This window comes from Penicillium solitum (assembly GCF_028829755.1).
Source record: "Penicillium solitum strain IBT 25940 chromosome Unknown utg000003l_segment0_segment0, whole genome shotgun sequence".
Taxonomy (NCBI): Eukaryota; Fungi; Ascomycota; class Eurotiomycetes; order Eurotiales; family Aspergillaceae; genus Penicillium; species Penicillium solitum.
This window is the reverse complement of record NW_027072123.1, coordinates 1,480,176-1,497,973: the sequence shown is the minus strand read 5'-3', so window position 1 is coordinate 1,497,973 and position 17,798 is coordinate 1,480,176. Positions and strand designations below refer to the sequence as shown.

Sequence of the window (17,798 nt, the reverse complement as noted above, 5' to 3'; positions counted from 1 at the left end):
TACAGAATTTAAATCTATTGTTTATCTCAATGATACAGTCTTCCCTTTATCGCACCAGGAGGAACGTCTTGTGCCACAGTGGTTAAGGCAAGACACCCAACATCAGCTTCAGGCCGAACATCCCCAAGCCATATTTTCGTGTCTCGCATATTCTTCGACCATTCATCTGAAGACCATGTAGAAGACCCAACAATTCCTTCGGTCTTATTTTGCAACAGGGCGACGGAGATAGATCCTAACAGATCGGGAGCGATCGTTATGATATGGAGATAGGCGCCCACTAATGCAAAGGAGAAGATAACCACCGATGAAACAATAAGGACAGCGAGCCATGGGCGATTACACCTGACAATATCTTTCAGATGGGTATTTTCGGCAGTCAATTTGAACGGGGTATCCTTGATTGTGCTTGCTTCCCTTGTGATTTGCGTTATGTTGACAGAGCCCGTGAATGCCGATGGGCTGATTCCAAGATAGAGCACAGAATTGAAGAGCTGCGACAGACGCGTTTCAAATACCTTCACAGTTGTGGTCGCAGGCGACATAAGATTCTCGCCGAAAAAGTTCCCGACAGCGTGAAAAGGGTCGATAAAATATCCAATTAAGGGTTGTAGACCGCCGTTCTGGTCCATGTGTGGAAACATGGTAGCGAGGAGCTGAAAGAGTCCATTGTTATAGCCTTTTGGCAGCTTGAGATCTCCAGGAAAATTGACATCGAAGATAGTCCAATTCTTGTGGAAATGCGATGTATCTACCGACCGACGAGCGGAGCGTAGGTTGCAAGTGTTTGCAGACTGATTCTGGTCTAAGCTCTCGCATGTCACGTTGGCATCGACGTATGTTGTAGTAATGTCGCATATGGCTCGCGTGATGGGGGATCGATGCTGTCTAGGGCCGGCATAACCACGATCCCATGATTCCCATATCAACTTGCGGGCGTTTCGAGTCCTCGTCATTGATGCATTGAGTGAGTTCGAACATGGCTCCGAGAGGGCGATCAAGAACTGATGTCCACCCCATGCGCTTGTCCAGCTGCAATCATCCCCATTACCAGGGGAAGGAGCATCTGGTCCGGTGAAATTGGTGAAATTCATAGTGTGTATTGTGTCGAAGACTGGACAGGAGATGGATAAATACGACCCTGGGAGAGTAAAAGATGTGTTGCCGGAGCTGGGTAAGTCAATCACCGGGACGCCGACAAGAGACGCGTACGTCAAGTTGTCGTTTTTGGGTACATTCATCCAGCCTGTACTGTTTTTCTCGAGGTTCTCGATCACAGGAAACCGGATGTTGCCCCACAGATCTTGGTTTCGGGTTGCAAGTAGCGAGGCGGCGGAAATGGAAGCAGTCATGGGGTTAGCAACTGATGTTATGGCCTCAGTTGCCGCTTGGTTGTAGCCGTACTGATACGGGGTGAACGTGTTCAAACTGGTCAACTCGACCGATTTACCTGGGTAACTCGGGACGATGGAAATTACCCGGAGAGATGCCTGACTGCCCAACGGGGACAAGCACCACAGCAGGACGGTAAAGACGGCAACAAAATTGACAGCACGCAGTCTGATCTGGGTGAGAAAGGCTCCTGTGATGGTCTGGCTGCCGAGACATTGCTCTACTAGCCCGATGGTCGCTCCTCCAGTGGTCTGGATGCGCCATGATGCAATGCTTTTGATGCTGCTACCGGCAATGGCAGCGAAAAGGACGGGGAATACAGTGGGCGCCTTTAAGAGAAAATATGGTGTCAGCTAGGTTTGTTTGACGAGAACGAGGACGAGTGCAGGATCAGGGCAGCTAACGTATTGAGAGGTCTCAAATAGTTTTGAGCCTATGGATTCTGGACCTGCCGGTTTTCCATCGATACAAGCAACCCATATACCAAATACTGTGAAGAGGGAGGCTATAATAGCAAGAACCAAGTCCCATAGCAGACGAGTAATTCTGTCGAACTGAGAGAGCCTGAGGGGCTGCGGTTGAGGCTTCTGCTCGTCGACCTCCGGAAGTTCGATTGTTGTATAATATTGAAATTCTGACGATGACCTTCCATTTGAGTGATTTTCCTCTACTGGAACAGCCCCGTACGGGGGTCGCTTTAAGTCCCTCATCTCGTGGGGTTTCTTGGTCCACAATTTTCGTAACAGCGACATGGCGGGGATCTCCTTGATTTAAGAGGTCTCAGGGTACACACTCCGTCTTCATGCAGGAGAAATAAGCGTTATTTATAACGCCGGCGTTAATCTGGACCTTGGTACGAAGTAGTCAGCACGACTCAACGCATTAAATGGTTCGCAATTGGGCTCTAGGGAATCCTCTCGGGCTCGTGCGACGCTAAGCATGCCAAATGCCCATCATTCCCATTTACTAGTGCTAGTCCGGCGCTTAAATCAAGTTGATTGGGTATGAGCCGCATAACCAGCCCCCTTAAACCGGGGCGCCCACTGCCCCGATACGTCCATCCATTCAGCCTTTGTCGCACCACAGCTACCCTGCCTTGGCGAGGGGTAAATCATCTGTTTTGGGTATCCCGCAGGACATTAGACATGGAAGAAACTGGTTTGTGTATTGAGAAGCTGAATGGAGATCTAACAATATTCTTCTAAGCACGTTGAAACCCAAATTTTTATTTATAGCCACCTTTTTATGTTGACTGATATTTGCACTCAAATTAATCATTTGCCCAGGTCAAACAAACTAGTGGCTTCCAGTGAAAGGATCGACTACTTCGCACCCACTCCAACCCTGGTGGCAGTGAAAATGATAATTTTTATCGAACACAATCCAATGTTATTTTAGAAATTTTGCGTTGTCTCATGTTGTCTTATTATTCCTATGATTGCTTTTTCAGGGCACCTATTTGGAAGGAATTTTGCCTGCCGCGGGAGATCACCATCTGTTCCCCATATCCGACGATACTCTATTACAATTAAGCGTTGAGACCCTTTTAATGAAAGTTAGGGCACGAAGTATGCGATAGAAAATGCCCGCCATGAGAAGTTAGAAACTCCCATCACTATTTATGCCCCCGCCTCAAGCATTAATAGCTTACATCCCGTTCATTCTGTGCTTTTAGTCTGCAAGGCTCCCATTTTCCTCCAATATGTTGGAAGATATATCGATGCATGCTCAAAGCTCGAACACTAGCAATGGCCAAATGTGGCAAAAAAACTTTTGAATAGCCAAACTCTTATAATCGGCATTTTTATTGTTGACTGCTCGTTGATACTATAGTTTGTACTCCGTACTAACCGCTGGGGCGCTGCCGGGATTTTCTTCGGCATATCATGAGGCTTACACTATCACAGCCCATTTCCAATAGTAGTTATGTAGATTTATGATGGATATTATTGGGATATACAATCTAGAGTGCCCTTCATAACGGTTAAATAAACTTCATATGTCTCCTCGGGTCAAACCATGGTTTTGCGACCGGGATCCGGGGAGTATTACCCTTTGGGGTCATCGCGGCAGTCTATAGCGGCACTGGTTCGATAGACTCCCGCAGCACTTTGAACGGATCAACCGGGGAAATCAACACTCCATGACGACATGAGCTACCATCAAGGTGATGCAAAATGGCCGCTCGATCCTTAGGAAGCAAATTTTCCAAACGATTAGGTTTGTTTTTGACTTGTATATATATTGGTTGCTCCCTAGATTAAATCAATGTTTTAAAGCCAAGTGCATAACATATTATATCATTTATCGGAATGTCTCACAGCCCACATCATACTAGCTCCAATGAAAATGATGACCTCAGTACTATCGAGACGAGGCCCGATCGTCGACTGTCGGAAATTGGGTCCATGCGCTCAAAGACCAACAATCGCCGTCAAAGCAACCTGAACGAAGTCGAGCTAGAGCGAATCAACACTTATCGACTCCAACATCGCTCAACTGTCGGCTCCGGCATAGGAATAACACCGCCCGACCAGTGGCTCCCCCTCGGAGCTGGGAAGCCTCACCCCCCAACTCTCCCAGACCCGGAACAATATATCGTCGAATTCAACGATGCGAACGATCCTCTACACCCCCAGAACTGGTCTCTCAAACGCAAAATCGGTATATCGGTGACTCTAGCATATACAACCTTCGTTTCGTCTTTCGCCAGCGCCATCTATTCCTCTGCGGTCGGACAGATCAGTGCTCACTTTCACATCAGCACCGAAGTCGCTATCCTTGGTGTGACCCTGTATGTTCTGGGATTTGCTTCAGGTCCGACGATATGGGCACCGGCAAGTGAGCTCATTGGGAGAAGATGGCCAATCTGCATTGGCATGTTCGGGTACTCCATCTTTGCCGTCGCAGCAGCGACCAGCAAGGACGTCCAGACCTTGATGTTGACGAGGTTCTTCGCTGGCTTTTTCTCTGCTTCCCCGATCGCTATTGTTCCGGCCGTGTTTGCCGATATTTGGAATAACCAGACGCGGGGTGTGGCTATCGCGATGTTCGCCATGGCTGTATTCGTCGGGCCTTTCGCGTCGCCGTTCACTGGTGGCTTCATCACAATGTCGTATCTGGGGTGGAGGTGGACCATGTACATCGCGTCCATCATGGGATGGCTGGCCACTGGTCTTTGCCTTCTTTTCTTGAAAGAGACCTATGCACCCGCCGTCCTTGTGGAAAAAGCGGCCATCCTGCGGCGACAGACTCACAATTGGGGAATCCGCGCCAGACAAGAAGAGATCGAGCTTGATTGGGCCGAGCTGATCACGAATAATTTCAGTCGGCCATTCCGCATGCTTTTCACCGAGCCAATTGTTTTCCTGGTATGTGATTTGTGAGCGTTTCGAACTGGTTCATGCTAACCTTCCTTCAGATCTCTCTCTGGATGAGTTTTGTTTATGGCCTGATGTACGCACTTCTCAGTGCCTATCCAGTTGTATTCCAAGGAATCCATGGAATGAACCTCGGTGTTGGAAGTCTTCCATTCATTGGATTGATTATTGGCGAGGTTCTAGCTGGTGGCTATATCCTTTGGGATCAGCGAGCATATTCCAAAAAGTTAGCCGCGAACAATAACATTCCGATTCCGGAATGGAGACTTCCTCCCGCTATCCTCGGAGGTATTTGCTTCTGTGTCGGACTCTTCTGGTACGGCTGGACTGGATGGACAAAGTCAATCCACTGGATGGCCCCCACTGCTAGTGGAGTCGTCACTGGATTCGGCATCTATGTCATCTTCCTGCAATGCTTCAATTACTTGATTGACTCATACTTGACATTGTAAGCATCTTGATTCCCGTTTTAGCTTTACCGTGGCGCCATATACTGACTTTGAGATCTAGTGCCGCATCTGTGTTTGCTGCAAATACCATTATTCGATCAGCGGTGGGAGCTGCATTCCCCCTGTTCTCGAAGCAGATGTTTCAAAACTTGGGTGTGCAATGGGCCGGTACACTTCTTGGATGTCTCGCTCTCATCATGATCCCAATTCCCTTGGTGTTCATCAAATGGGGACCTGCGTTGCGCAAGAAGTCTAAGTTCGCTCCCGTCTTCGAGCCTGCTCTTGTGGCAAATTCTAAGAAAGGGGAGGAGGCGGTTTAGGCTGGCTTGACGTGACTTTTGTCTTTTACATATCTATAAATATAATTTACCTATTATAATCATCGAATCCATATACTTAAAATTATCAATTTCAATCAGAGACTATCTCCTATGTGTGAGCCATTCATTCAAAAATGGATGAAGTACAAGGTTGGTCATAGCTGTGATCTTGGGGGGGCTTTTGTACCAAAGGACATTATCCATATCATAGATAGCACAAGTTCATGCTTAGAAGGGGCATGGGTCGGCACCATCCTGATTATTACTCTCCCAACACGTGCGTGCGTTATACTGCCACAAAGAGCGGTGAATACAACGCTACGCGTAAACACAACACATGGTCACTCTGTCGGTGATGGGCATTGTTTCGGTATACTCCGCACATATACAAGAAATGGATACGAGGTGACCAGATTGACTTTTTGATGCCTCGGAGTTTTTCTCGATGTCTTCATCTGTCGCATATCCACGTGGCATAGCGCCTCGATAACTTCACGTTAGCCCCTTCTTTCTCCCATGGGCAGAGCATGCGCATGCCGCCAATTGGAGTAAGCAGCCCCTCAATGGACGAAGGCTTGATTCATGTCAGACCGAGCAAATCCGATATCTGCGGGTGAGATTCATTGATGGCCCACGTTCGGATATGGCCGCCCCAGATATCACAGAGCTATGAGACTGGGGATATTTGGGTGCAACATTTCTCCATACCACTTATGTCATCGGGTTCCTCCGTTATCGACAACCCTACACATTTCCAAGCACACGACACACAAATGATAAGATAAAGAGCTCACGAGGGCTGAGCGCACCGGTGTCTTGGCATTCCAGGGTCTTGGCATTGCAGGGGTGTTCATCTGCACGGAATTTTTGCAACCATCGTGCTATGAACATTCTAGGTGGTTTCAAATCCTTTTTATGCGCAAGTAATGTCCGTCAACTTTTTTTCCGTCGCCGGCTTGCCGAGTCGTGACCCGCGGACAACCCTGAACAAATCCTGTCGGCAAACATACAGCCAATGAGGGCATCTACGCGGCATCTCGCGGGTGAAACGAGACCCCACCACCGCCGCCAAGAGTCCAACGAGCCGGAGGTAGCTCAAATTGGAGGCGATTTTTTTTTTTTTTTGGGTTCTTATCAGCAGGATGTGGTTGGCCGAGGGAAACCATTGAGATTTGCCCATTTCTTTCTTGAAACCTATATTCTACACCTACCTCTACTGGAACATCTTTAAATACTGCGTCTCAACGACGACAGCGTCTCCGGAATTCGCTGTATCCACCGCACACGACCGTGATACTCTCTCGCAATGGGCTTAAGTAACTGGGTCCACGATACGAACGTGCGGGTTGCCCGCAGTCCCGTGGGGAAATGGTTTCGTCTGGAGGGCTCCGGTCATGTAAGTGACACTGCATTATATGCGACGTGTGATCGTATCGTCAATACCAATGCAATGTGAGACTAAACCATGTCACACATAGCCTCTCGAGAGGAAGGGCAGCTACTTCTTCACTGAAATCCGCGCCGGTCTCGCCACCTTCTTCGCCATGGCATACATCATATCCGTCAACAGCAACATCACCTCTGCGACCGGTGGAACCTGCGTGTGCCCCGAGGAAGATATGCAAGACTTCTGTGCAACCAATGCCGAGTACGCTATGTGCACGCAGGAAATCAAACGCGATATCGTCACCGCCACTGCCGCCATCGCCGCTCTCTCGACTTTCTGCATGGGTTTGTTCGCCAACCTCCCTATCGCGCTTGCACCTGGAATGGGACTGAACGCATACTTCGCCTACACCGTTGTTGGAGTCCGTGGTAATGGCATGGTCCCGTACTCGACTGCTCTCACGGCTGTATTCGTCGAAGGATGGGTATTCTTGGGTTTGACGTGGATCGGTATGCGGCAGTGGCTGGCTCGTGCGCTGCCAAAGTCTATCAAACTCGCAACTGGTGTCGGAATCGGTCTGTACCTCGCATTGATCGGCTTGACATACAGTGCTGGTATTGGATTGGTTCAGGGTGCCTCTGATACTCCCATTGAGCTGGCTGGATGTGTGGCTAGCGCCTTCGACGAAACGACGGGCCTGTGTACGAGCGCATCCAAGATGCGCAGTCCTACTATGTGGATTGGTATCTTCTGTGGTGGTATTCTGACGGTTATGCTCATGATGTACCGCATCAAGGGTGCGATCATTATCGGCATTTTGTTGGTTTCTATTATCTCTTGGCCGCGCACTACACCCGTCACCTACTTCCCCTACACCGAGCTCGGAACCAGCCAGTTTGATTTCTTCAAGCAAGTGGTCACTTTCCATCCTATCAAGCATACCCTGCTCGCTCAGGATTGGAACCTGGCTGGCAAGGGTGGCCAGTTTGGACTGGCTTTCATCACATTTTTGGTATGTCGCAAACTTTCTATACAGCGAGAAGTTCAAGACTAACATTTCCACAGTATGTCGATATTCTGGACACCACGGGCACAATGTACTCTATGGCTCGATTTGCCGGCGCAATCAACGAGGAGACCCAAGATTTCGAGGGTAGCGCCATGGCCTACATGGTTGACGCGATTTCCATCTCGATCGGATCCCTTTTCGGCACTCCCCCCGTCACAGCCTTCGTCGAGTCCGGTGCCGGCATTTCCGAAGGTGGTAAAACTGGCCTAACATCATGTGTCACCGGAATTGCATTCTTCATCGCGGTATTCTTTGCCCCGATTTTCGCTTCCATTCCACCTTGGGCCACGGGTTGCACCCTCGTGATTGTCGGTGCGATGATGGCCAAGGCTGCTGCCGATATCAACTGGCGGTACTACGGTGATTCAATTCCCGCATTCCTTACCATTGCCGTCATGCCCTTCACATACAGTATTGCCTACGGTCTGATCGCCGGTATTACCAGCTACATCACCCTTAACGGCATTGCTTGGTGTCTTGAGAAGATCAGCGGTGGCCGTATCGTCCCGCCTAACAAGGAGGAGTCTGATCCTTGGTCTTGGAAGCTCCAGGGCGGTTTCCTCCCACCCTGGGTTAAGCGTGCTGCTCATGGAAAGAAGGACTTCTGGAAATCCGATGAGGAGTATGCCGAGCCGCGTATTGCATCTGGTGAGGCTGTGTCTTCCTCTTCCTCGTCGGTGGAACGGGTGGCTCTTGAGAAAGGTCATGAGCCTACCGCTGCGCCAATGAAGTCGCAGTAAAGTCATGTAAATATTTGGAGGATGAAGGTTGGGGGTTATGATATGGTTGTAATTTTTATTTGCATGGCATTATAGCGGATGTGTTCATTTTGTATTCTTTCTTTTATGTATTTATTGACTTACTATTCACACCTGTTGTCTTTTCAGAGGTGTTGTACATGCCATGGAATGAACATATTGTATTAATACCACAAAAGTTCTCTATGTAGTTGAATACGTGGTATGAAGTACAGCGATTTCGGCCCCCGGGGCAGAGTTTCCGCTGATGCCGTATGTTTTAGCTTTCGTCGATCACCCAGACGCTACCCTCTAAACGGGTCATGGAGTAGCGATAGCGTTGCCATTTATAGATTTCTCCAGAGAGGCGCCTTCCGTGTATCTAGTGGAGACTACACTTATCTCTGATGATGTTTAAAGCCCTTGGGTGTATCCTACAATGGAAAAGGCCCTTAATGATGCATTCCGCTTATCCAGAATCAATTACTCGTGTGCCTGACGGCTCTGATTAAAGATATGTAATCGGAGAATATTGTTACAGCGCCTTTGGGTGATATTGCGGCTGATATAAGAAAGAAGCGAGACTGACGCCCTCTCGGAGTAGTATGGCTAAACTAGACTGTTGAGTACAACAGAACCAACTTTTCTCATTTTAATATATATCATGCAATTCAACCCCCGTCCTATAATTATCATTTTCATACTCCCAACCCATAGGTGGCTAATACTATGACCACGCCTCCTAGGAACGACTAAGAGTGTGCCTCGGAAGGCACGCTCCTGCGATCAAGAGCGGGATCTGGAATAGGTAAAGAGGTGATTATGGAAGGAAAACCAGGGAGTTGGGACGTTGGGACACCGTTTTCACAAAGGGGTGATCTCAATAGATGATAAAATGCTACAGTTAGTTGGAGTAGAGGTGTCGTTATTTACCCTTTGGCATCCACCAACCTAGCTTAATAAGGCTCATATCGCGTGAATCTGGAGGCCAATTTGCAAGACATACCTCTCCCTGTTCAAATCAATCCTGAGAAACATGGCAAAGGCAGATTTTGGTGTCATCGTGCTGAACCTATTTAGTTGACATCCAAATTATTAAATATAGGTAACAAGAAGTAACACAGGCTGGTTTAAACGTCGGATTTGCACTGCGTGGGGGGATGGACCTCATCAGACCATAATTTACAGTTGAGATCTATTCGTACCTGGAAGATTTCTCGTTTTGGGAGAAGCAGGGGATTAATATACCGGGTACTGATTTCTTTTTGTGAATTGGCGTATTTTGCATGCATTAAACTTAATTATGCACACATTGAACAGACATAGACTAGTGGTATGGATATATGTAACCGGAAATCGTGTGATATATCTGATAGGCTGTGCGTAATCTCCGCTAACCGGATGATTCAACTTCATCCACATAGACTACCTATTATGGTAATGGATTCGGGTGTTTCTTTCATCTTGAGAATGGGACTAGCTCATTGGGTTACGATGCAATCCAGGATCCCCGCAGTAGACAATAACATACCGAGGTCACCTAGAAGATCTTCGAGGACCGGCTATAAATATGCAGGCACCAGCCTTCAACTACTATATTGATTGTTCTCAGTTATCCAAACCCTCGGAAGGAAGCCTCGAATATCTATATTCAACATATACCAGGAACTCAAGCGACAAATTTTGCAATGGCTGCCACACAAGGTCTCTGTGACCCCGCATTCAATCGGGTGCGTGATATTTTCGAACAAAGACTTGCCTCGGGAGAAGAACTCGGTGCCTCAATTTGCGTGAACATCGACGGAAAGAATGCCCTCGATATCTGGGGCGGTCATGCAGACGCCGCCAAGACGCGCTCGTGGGAAGAAGACACCCTGATCGTCGTCTTCTCATGTAGTAAGGTAGTCACTGCCCTGGCTGCACTGATCCTCATTGATCGTGGCCTGCTCGACGTCGAGGAGAAAGTGTCAAAGTACTGGTCGGAGTTCGCAGCTAACGGTAAAGAAGACACAAAGGTGTGGCACATCCTCAGCCACTCCTCTGGTGTGCCCCATTGGGAGTGGCGGATCCCTCTGGAGTCCATTTACGACATAAAAACATCGACTGAGATGCTCGCCGCGCAGGCTCCTTGGTACAAGGCCGGCGAGGCATCCGCCTACCAGATGGTAAACCATGGACACTTAGTCGGCGAGCTGGTCCAACGCATTAGCGGGAAGTCGTTGAAGCAGTTCATTACAGATGAGATTGCGGGTCCATTGGGCGCGGACTTTGGTCTCGGTGTGGCCGAGAAGGACTGGCCACGTACGGCGGATATCATTCCCGATGTGCCTACAGCCTTTCCACCGCTCGACCCCGAAAGTGTTGCGGGTAAAGCCTTGCCCAATCTCATAATGAACGCTGAGGATGCCCAGACGCCCGGGTTCAGGGGCGCCGGGGTCGGTGCCGCGAATGGCTTTTCAAATGCGCGTGCGCTGGCTCGGATTGGTTCAATTGTGTCCTTGCAGGGGACGGTCGATGGGAAGCAGTATCTTGGGCTTAAGACTATCGATCAGATGCTCCAGGAACGGGTTAGCGGTGTCGATCAGATGTTGATGTTCTACATTAGATTCGGCCTTGGAGTTGGCCTGCCGGTCCCAGAATCAATCACCTTTATCCCCGAAGGAAAAATTTGCTTCTGGGGAGGTTGGGGTGGATCTATGGTGGTCATGGATCTAGATCGCCGCATGACTATTGCGTATACCATGAACAAAATGGGATCAGGTATCGTGGGCAATGACAACGCAAAGGCTTACATCGAAGCCATTTATGAAATAATGTTAGACAAAAGGCTGTCCGTGTCTATCTGATGTGAGGATATATTCCTTTTGTTTCCTTGAACAAATTGCGCGGGTGATTTTGCATGTGGAATGAAACGAACTCCCTCTACATATACAAGATCACTTTATAAATCGACAAATATTTCATCGGCATTGATGCCCCGAAACATAAATTCCATCATTGCTCAAGTAATATCCCGTCAGGTGGACTTCTTGGCCTTAGAAACCTGCTGCTTACTACCACCAGTCTCGGTAAACACCAGCTCATCTCTTTCCCAGATCAACTCCACCGCAGCACCTGCGGGTCCAGCAAAAGCCGTCAACAGAGCAATCTTCAGTAGCAGGCTAGGCCAAGAGACATTGTTCAGCAGGTGTTTGTGAGCAACTGTGTACAGTGAGGTAGCCCAAATCAAAACGCCCGCAGAACCAATCATATAGTCCCATTGGAGGAAAACATGGACACCGTCACCGACATTATCAACAGTCAGCCCAGACCAAGGAAGATGAACCGCGAAAACATTGGCCGGGTGAAGGGAGTTTAGGGAGTGTTGTTCAAACAGAACCGGCACTACAACAGTCGCCAGAGAGACGACCCATGACACAATGTGTGACAACGACGCATTGGCAAACGCAAATGCGTAGACCCAGCGCAAGCTAGACATGGATGCTCGGTGATTGTTTGAGAAGAAAGGAGACAGAGTGAAGTAGGCGGCTGTTGTCATAATTGACACGTATGCCGGCCAGGGGTGCCAGATGGCAATAGCGATTTGCTTTAAGTCCACAGAAATCACAGAGGGAGCAGGTAACGTCATCGCCACGGTCGGCACAACGTATCCGACAACATAGATCACCGGTAGAGCTGCGAGAACTGCTCGCGGGATGCTGATATTATCTGCATGAGGGCGGCGCGCAGTGATCGAGCTGCCCAGTTGAAGACCACATGTCAATGGGATCCCAAAGGCAAACGTGAATACTTGAGCGATGAGGCCAAATATAGTCGGGCTAAATGCATTAGTCAGTTTTATCTAACATCGAGATACTAGTTACCTAGTGAGTGGGTGTAACGTACTAAGCGGCTATTGTCCCAGCATTGCCGTTTCTCCACGATTCCAAGACGATCAGAGTCCAGGTTGCGCCGAATGTACCACTAAATCCAACACCATGAAGCAGCAGACCAGGATTGTTCCCATCGAGTGCTGGGTAGAAAAATGTGGTCAACATAGCCAGCACACGGTCGACTGCATCGATTCCCGTGTAGACCCTGCGCAAAGGCGCATCAATGGTCGGAAGTTTGCCGGATTCAATGGATTTGCGGGCTAGTGCATCGAGGCCATTGATAGAGGCAAAATAGAATATGGCATAGAACACCAGGGCGCTCAAGGAAAAGAGTACGTATCTCATTATGAAAGTTGTAATAGCTAGCGCGGAATTAATCTAAATCTGGGGAAATGGGGGCACTCGGACTTATAAAACATGGGGCGAATGATCTTCGCCAAGCCCCAAGGGGTGTGTGAGACCGAGGCCTGTGTACATACTCCGTAGCGAGCCGAAGGTTGTGTAACCGCTCCCGCACCCAATCTTTCATCCTTTCCATTCACATGTCGGATGACACTCAAATGCGGTACGCGCGAACGTAGAACGCGCGCAGATGGGGCTGAATACCAAGTAGGTGACATCCTGCAGGGTTGTCTCCCCAACATCTTGCATCCCCGAATTGGTTTAGCGTTCATCTTCATCCCTCTCGCCTGAGGTCTCAGGCATCAAATACAAGTTGTCTTGGCTCTATTGATCAACGTCCACTTCATTCGCCATGGCTGCAACATTGCCGCTTGAAACGCTTCGCCAGATATTCTCCTACCTTGAAGGTGATCTCGCACCATATGCTTGTGTCTGCGGGCAATGGCAGCTCGCCGCTGAGCAACTCACCTTCGCCAATCTGCATCTCAATTCGGTAGACCTTGAGGATTTCCGGCAGATTGCTTTTTCCTCCCATTCCGTCAATCGATGTTTTCATCTGAGGCGTGTCTATTTCGAGATTGCTATCCCTGAATATAGTATCGCCGCCCGGGGCCACTATGAAAACCAAAATGATCGCGACGGCAACAGCAAAGTCTTCACACAGGCTATAACATCTCTCTTTGAGATTTTGAGCTTATGGCCTGATGCTGATCGCCACCAGATGTCACTGCAGATTTATGCCATGTCTCCCAGTGATTTGGAAGCGGAGATGGACCGGACTGTACGACGTATCCGGCTACAACGATGCTATGCTTTCCCGAAGGAGGAGCTGCTACACCGGCGGTACGAACGTTCCTATCTGCAGCTGACGGAGATACCTCTACCCAACGTCAGGTGTATTACCTCATTGAACGTGTTGGGTTATGGCAGATTCCGCAATATTTCACCAGGATCTGTATCTGAGATGGTAGCTCATCTTCCACGACTGGATACTATCATTGCTGAGATCCGCGACAGACCGAGAAGAGGTGCCGCAGCGTCTGGAAGTCTTGGTGGTAAGTTATGCAGACTTTCTCTATTCAATTCTTTCAAATTTTCCGCAGGTTCTGACAGTGTGAATAGATTTCCCTAGTGCCACTTGGCCTTCGTCCCTACGGCATTTACGACTAGAGTGTGAGACAAGCCAACGCTATGGTGTGAACTTCTCCCCACTATCAAATCCAGCCCCGAAATCCATGTGCCTTGCTTTGCACCGATTGACCCAGCAGTTAAAAACGGTTGACTTGTCACAAATAATGATCGACCCTGAATTCTTCTGGCCGGTCAATGCCAACGGCACCACCCCATCCTGGCCAAATCTTACCGAAATTAAGATAAGGTACAGGTATGCACAAAATTTGCTCTGTGCTCTTGAAAACTTTGCGCGAGATTCCTCTAGAGTTTCACGGAATGGCTCGGTGGGGCCACGCGATGACCGACAAGAAACTTCGTCCCGTAGACTGCTGAGCAAACAACTGGATGAGTTGTACCTCGCTGCTGGACGCGCCGCACAGTACATGCCTCGGCTAAACTCCATGGTTCTTGATATTAGTATATCCTACCCGTTCGGAAGTCACTATTATTTCAGATACGATGCAACTTCGGGCACAGCAACATGGGCGAGGTCCTCGGATTACCGCCCGTCGGATGAAGCTCAAGAAGCATGGGATTTCGCGGCAAGGTGTCATGGAAATGCTCAGGTGTCTGTCGAGTTTCATTCTACCCAGGATTCTGCCAGTGGGTCAAGTGCCCTGTGAATATGGAAATCAGAAACGAAATCCAAAGGAAAGCAACAGTATTGAATGAAAGGCAAAGTTGACTAACAATTAATCATACAATACAAGTAAAGATAGAAGTATATCTAGTGCGAAGGGTGAACTTGCATCATGAAATATCCACACCCTTCACCTAAACATGCAACAAACCAACATATCAGTGATTCAGTCCCACTATATCTACTATGGCCTGCCAGGCATTCCTAGTGACATCAAGGGCCTCGTGGCCATTTTCGTGGGAGCCAATGGCATTTCCGACAATAATCAGGTAAAAGTCGTTTGTGAAACCCCTCGTCGGTAACAGAAGATCTACATTCTGTCAAGAAGCGGCCGGATGATTTGTGGCCCGATCATGTCGAACCTATAGGGTCGATATATTACAGTCACCGGAAGCTATTGCAGTAGAGTTAGCTAGGATGGGAGTTGGTGCAGTGTACATCTCTTTCTTGGGGTATGCCCAACCGACTCACCCCCAAGGATGGAGAAGGGGGTTGGGGTACAGACGAGCTAGTTGTTGCAAACAGTAACTGGCCATCGAGATAGCATGGTTGAAATCTGTGGCCAGCTAGAAATCAACTAGAAAGGCTGCTTGGCAACTTTCTCGAGGGCCTGCAATTGAACGATACAATCCCCAGGCGTGTATTATTACAGCTGGCGCCAGGCATTACGGTCTACATCGCAGTCCTACGAGAAGCCCACAGGTGGAATCAGATTCGCGCATCTTGTCCAGGTCCGACTTCTACTACGACCAGGAGGACTATTTGCAAGCCATCGCGAAAAAGCACCAAATCGGCTGGAACACAACCCGACCGTCGCACATTCCCGGGGTAGTCCCAGATGACGCCATGAGCTTCTGGTACCCATTGGCGATGTATGCCATGGTCCGGAAATATCTCAAACTATCTCTGGAATACGCAAAGTGATATCGAGGCTTGGGAGGGAAATGTGTCCACCTCAAGCGCGCGGGCTAACGTTTACCTCACAGGGTGCATCGTACCCGACTGGGCCAAAAGCGAGACCTTCAATGCCTCCGATGACTCCCTATTCACATGGGGCAAGTTCTGGCCTAAGCTCGCTGAGCATTTCCAGATGCCTTGAACGGGCCCCGATGCGAGCGACGAGGCCTCCTACGAAACCATGACTATTCCTCATAATCAGCCCCGTGGTTATGGCCTGCCAGGTGGGCTCCGGTTTATCATTAGACTCGCGAGAGATGGGCGAAGAGGCCGGAGGTTCAGAAGGCGTGGGCGGAGATTGCGGAGAAGGGAGGGTTGCGCGAGAAGGGGTTTCAAATATGGACCGCATCTTTGGCTTCACTGACTTGTCCATCGCGATGAATTTTCCGATTCGTTTGAGGTAAATGGGAGACCTAGCTTGAATGTTAATATAGCATAGGCTAAGTAGGAGTCAACTCAACACACGACCAAAGCCAAGAAGGTGGGGTATTTTGGGCTTGTTGATTCGATCGGGGAATTTGTGGGTCTGCGGATGATTCCGCCGCTGCCTCGATCTTGATTGGTCAATGTTGTATGTAATTAGTGTGTGGCTCTCGAAATGAGCGCCTACCTAATGTAGGAATATATAACCTGTTAGTAAGATATTCCAGCAAGTTTAGTAGGTTGGCTAGGAGTTGTGTAGGCAAAACAGTTGGAAGCTAAAGCATTAGCTCTCTAGATAACTGACAAAGGAACAGAGGACGGGTCCTTGTGCACAAGACGGTAATTGGGAGATTCTTGGTGATTCACTGTGATATACACAGCTGGTGTTAGATATGTACAATTCATCCCGTGTTACCTGGGAAGCTCAGACTAAGTAGTTTGAACTTAAAAGGGGCTAGCTAAACCAGAAAGCATATTCTCCACACGCAGCTCGTCCCTGTAGCCCTCAAATACTTGATCAACAACACCAGCCAGCCACCTAATCAAGCTGCGAACCGTGTAATGCATCTTGGTGTGCTCCCAGTACTCCGGAAAAAAGCCCGCATTCTCCCAATCTACAATGCCGGTAATCTTCCCGTTTTCGGCGAGAATGTTCCTAGGGTTTAGATCCCCATGCGTAAAGACGATAGCATGTGGAATGGCATGCGACTTGGCCGCGTGCCTGCGAGTATCATGCGTCATCATTTCAGTAAGATAGTTGTGAAAGTCAGTCTCTGTTTGGAAGCGCAATTTCTCTGACTGGCTGTCAGGGATGCGCTAGTCCAGGATCCCGCCACCTTCAGAATTACAGATTTGAAACTTGCTGGCTTCGTTGGGAATCGATCGCAGCTCGGCGACATACCATTTAAGGTCTGTTGCAGCGTTTTCCACTTGCTCATCCGTCATCGCATTCAGCAGCTGGCCTATTGGACGGCCTGGGACTTGGGTCATGAGCAAGTACGAAGCATCGGGGGTTTCCAAGACATCAATTGCCCTCGGGGCGGGCATTTTGGTGAATTTCTCCACCAGTTCAAGAGTACGAGACTCTACCCGATATTGACCTACCCCTTGGGGTTGTCCCTTCCGTAGGTATAGCCCAAAGGGCAGCACCTGTACTCTTGGGGAAAGGGATCGTCCATAGAGGTAGGAACTAGTCGAGAGGAGCTTTTGATAGGCTGTGGCTCGAAAGAAGTATGGTAGAGTGGTCCATATTCGTCTGATTGTGCGAAATATCAGTGTGGGCAGCAATGGAAACCGAACCCTTTGTGTGCCTAGGAGCTATTAGAAATGATTCACGAAAAGCGAGGCTCAAACCTACTAGGATGATCCTATTGTTCTATCATGTATCTCCGCGCCTCCATCCAAGCCAGTGACTTGGAAAACATGGCATGTGACTCAAAAAGGTCCTTGTGGGGAATTGGGGTTTGACTGGTGGTCTTATCTTCAAGAAGTGCCATATTTGCCGATGAAGCAATGGGAATTTCACTCCGAGATTTGTACCTGTACAGGTTGGTGTTGATGCTATACTTCAATCGTAATCAGTGTGGACTTGTAGAAA

General features: G+C 48.8%; 8 protein-coding genes across 8 annotated transcripts; 5 read left to right on the top strand and 3 right to left on the bottom strand.

Moving 5' to 3' along the window:
• Nucleotides 1–26: 26 nt before the first annotated feature.
• On the bottom strand, nucleotides 27–2,237 carry N7455_004456 (uncharacterized protein; the record flags this gene model as incomplete). The annotated part of the gene is made up of 2 exons (XM_040956822.2): nucleotides 1,797–2,237; nucleotides 27–1,721 (listed from the first exon to the last, which is right to left on the bottom strand). Exons 1-2 carry the CDS (start codon nucleotides 2,142–2,144, stop codon nucleotides 27–29), a joined length of 2,043 nt encoding a protein of 680 aa, XP_040812775.2. The 5' UTR covers nucleotides 2,145–2,237.
• A 1,467-nt stretch (nucleotides 2,238–3,704) lies between these two features.
• N7455_004455 (MFS transporter) lies at nucleotides 3,705–5,541 on the top strand (the record flags this gene model as incomplete). Its single annotated transcript, XM_040956714.2, has 3 exons — nucleotides 3,705–4,763; nucleotides 4,814–5,220; nucleotides 5,283–5,541. 3 exons carry the CDS (start codon nucleotides 3,705–3,707, stop codon nucleotides 5,539–5,541), a joined length of 1,725 nt encoding a protein of 574 aa, XP_040812835.2.
• A 1,306-nt stretch (nucleotides 5,542–6,847) lies between these two features.
• On the top strand, nucleotides 6,848–8,737 carry N7455_004454 (NCS2 family permease; the record flags this gene model as incomplete). The annotated part of the gene is made up of 3 exons (XM_040956787.2): nucleotides 6,848–6,937; nucleotides 7,020–7,940; nucleotides 7,994–8,737. 3 exons carry the CDS (start codon nucleotides 6,848–6,850, stop codon nucleotides 8,735–8,737), a joined length of 1,755 nt encoding a protein of 584 aa, XP_040812820.2.
• Nucleotides 8,738–10,422: 1,685 nt separating this feature from the next.
• On the top strand, nucleotides 10,423–11,580 carry N7455_004453 (serine hydrolase domain-containing protein; the record flags this gene model as incomplete). The annotated part of the gene is made up of 1 exon (XM_040956760.2): nucleotides 10,423–11,580. The coding sequence occupies one exon, from the start codon at nucleotides 10,423–10,425 to the stop codon at nucleotides 11,578–11,580; it is 1,158 nt and encodes a 385-aa protein (XP_040812710.2).
• A 170-nt stretch (nucleotides 11,581–11,750) lies between these two features.
• On the bottom strand, nucleotides 11,751–12,969 carry N7455_004452 (uncharacterized protein; the record flags this gene model as incomplete). Its single annotated transcript, XM_040956726.2, has 2 exons — nucleotides 12,620–12,969; nucleotides 11,751–12,552 (listed from the first exon to the last, which is right to left on the bottom strand). The coding sequence occupies exons 1-2, from the start codon at nucleotides 12,949–12,951 to the stop codon at nucleotides 11,751–11,753; spliced, it is 1,134 nt and encodes a 377-aa protein (XP_040812712.2). The 5' UTR covers nucleotides 12,952–12,969.
• A 391-nt stretch (nucleotides 12,970–13,360) lies between these two features.
• On the top strand, nucleotides 13,361–14,804 carry N7455_004451 (uncharacterized protein; the record flags this gene model as incomplete). The annotated part of the gene is made up of 2 exons (XM_040956836.2): nucleotides 13,361–14,063; nucleotides 14,131–14,804. The coding sequence occupies 2 exons, from the start codon at nucleotides 13,361–13,363 to the stop codon at nucleotides 14,802–14,804; spliced, it is 1,377 nt and encodes a 458-aa protein (XP_040812824.2).
• Nucleotides 14,805–15,695: 891 nt separating this feature from the next.
• Nucleotides 15,696–15,920, top strand: N7455_004450 (uncharacterized protein; the record flags this gene model as incomplete). The annotated part of the gene is made up of 1 exon (XM_065604804.1): nucleotides 15,696–15,920. One exon carries the CDS (start codon nucleotides 15,696–15,698, stop codon nucleotides 15,918–15,920), a length of 225 nt encoding a protein of 74 aa, XP_065461704.1.
• A 725-nt stretch (nucleotides 15,921–16,645) lies between these two features.
• Nucleotides 16,646–17,248, bottom strand: N7455_004449 (uncharacterized protein; the record flags this gene model as incomplete). The annotated part of the gene is made up of 2 exons (XM_065604803.1): nucleotides 16,646–17,003; nucleotides 17,061–17,248. 2 exons carry the CDS (start codon nucleotides 17,246–17,248, stop codon nucleotides 16,646–16,648), a joined length of 546 nt encoding a protein of 181 aa, XP_065461703.1.
• Nucleotides 17,249–17,798: the final 550 nt, after the last annotated feature.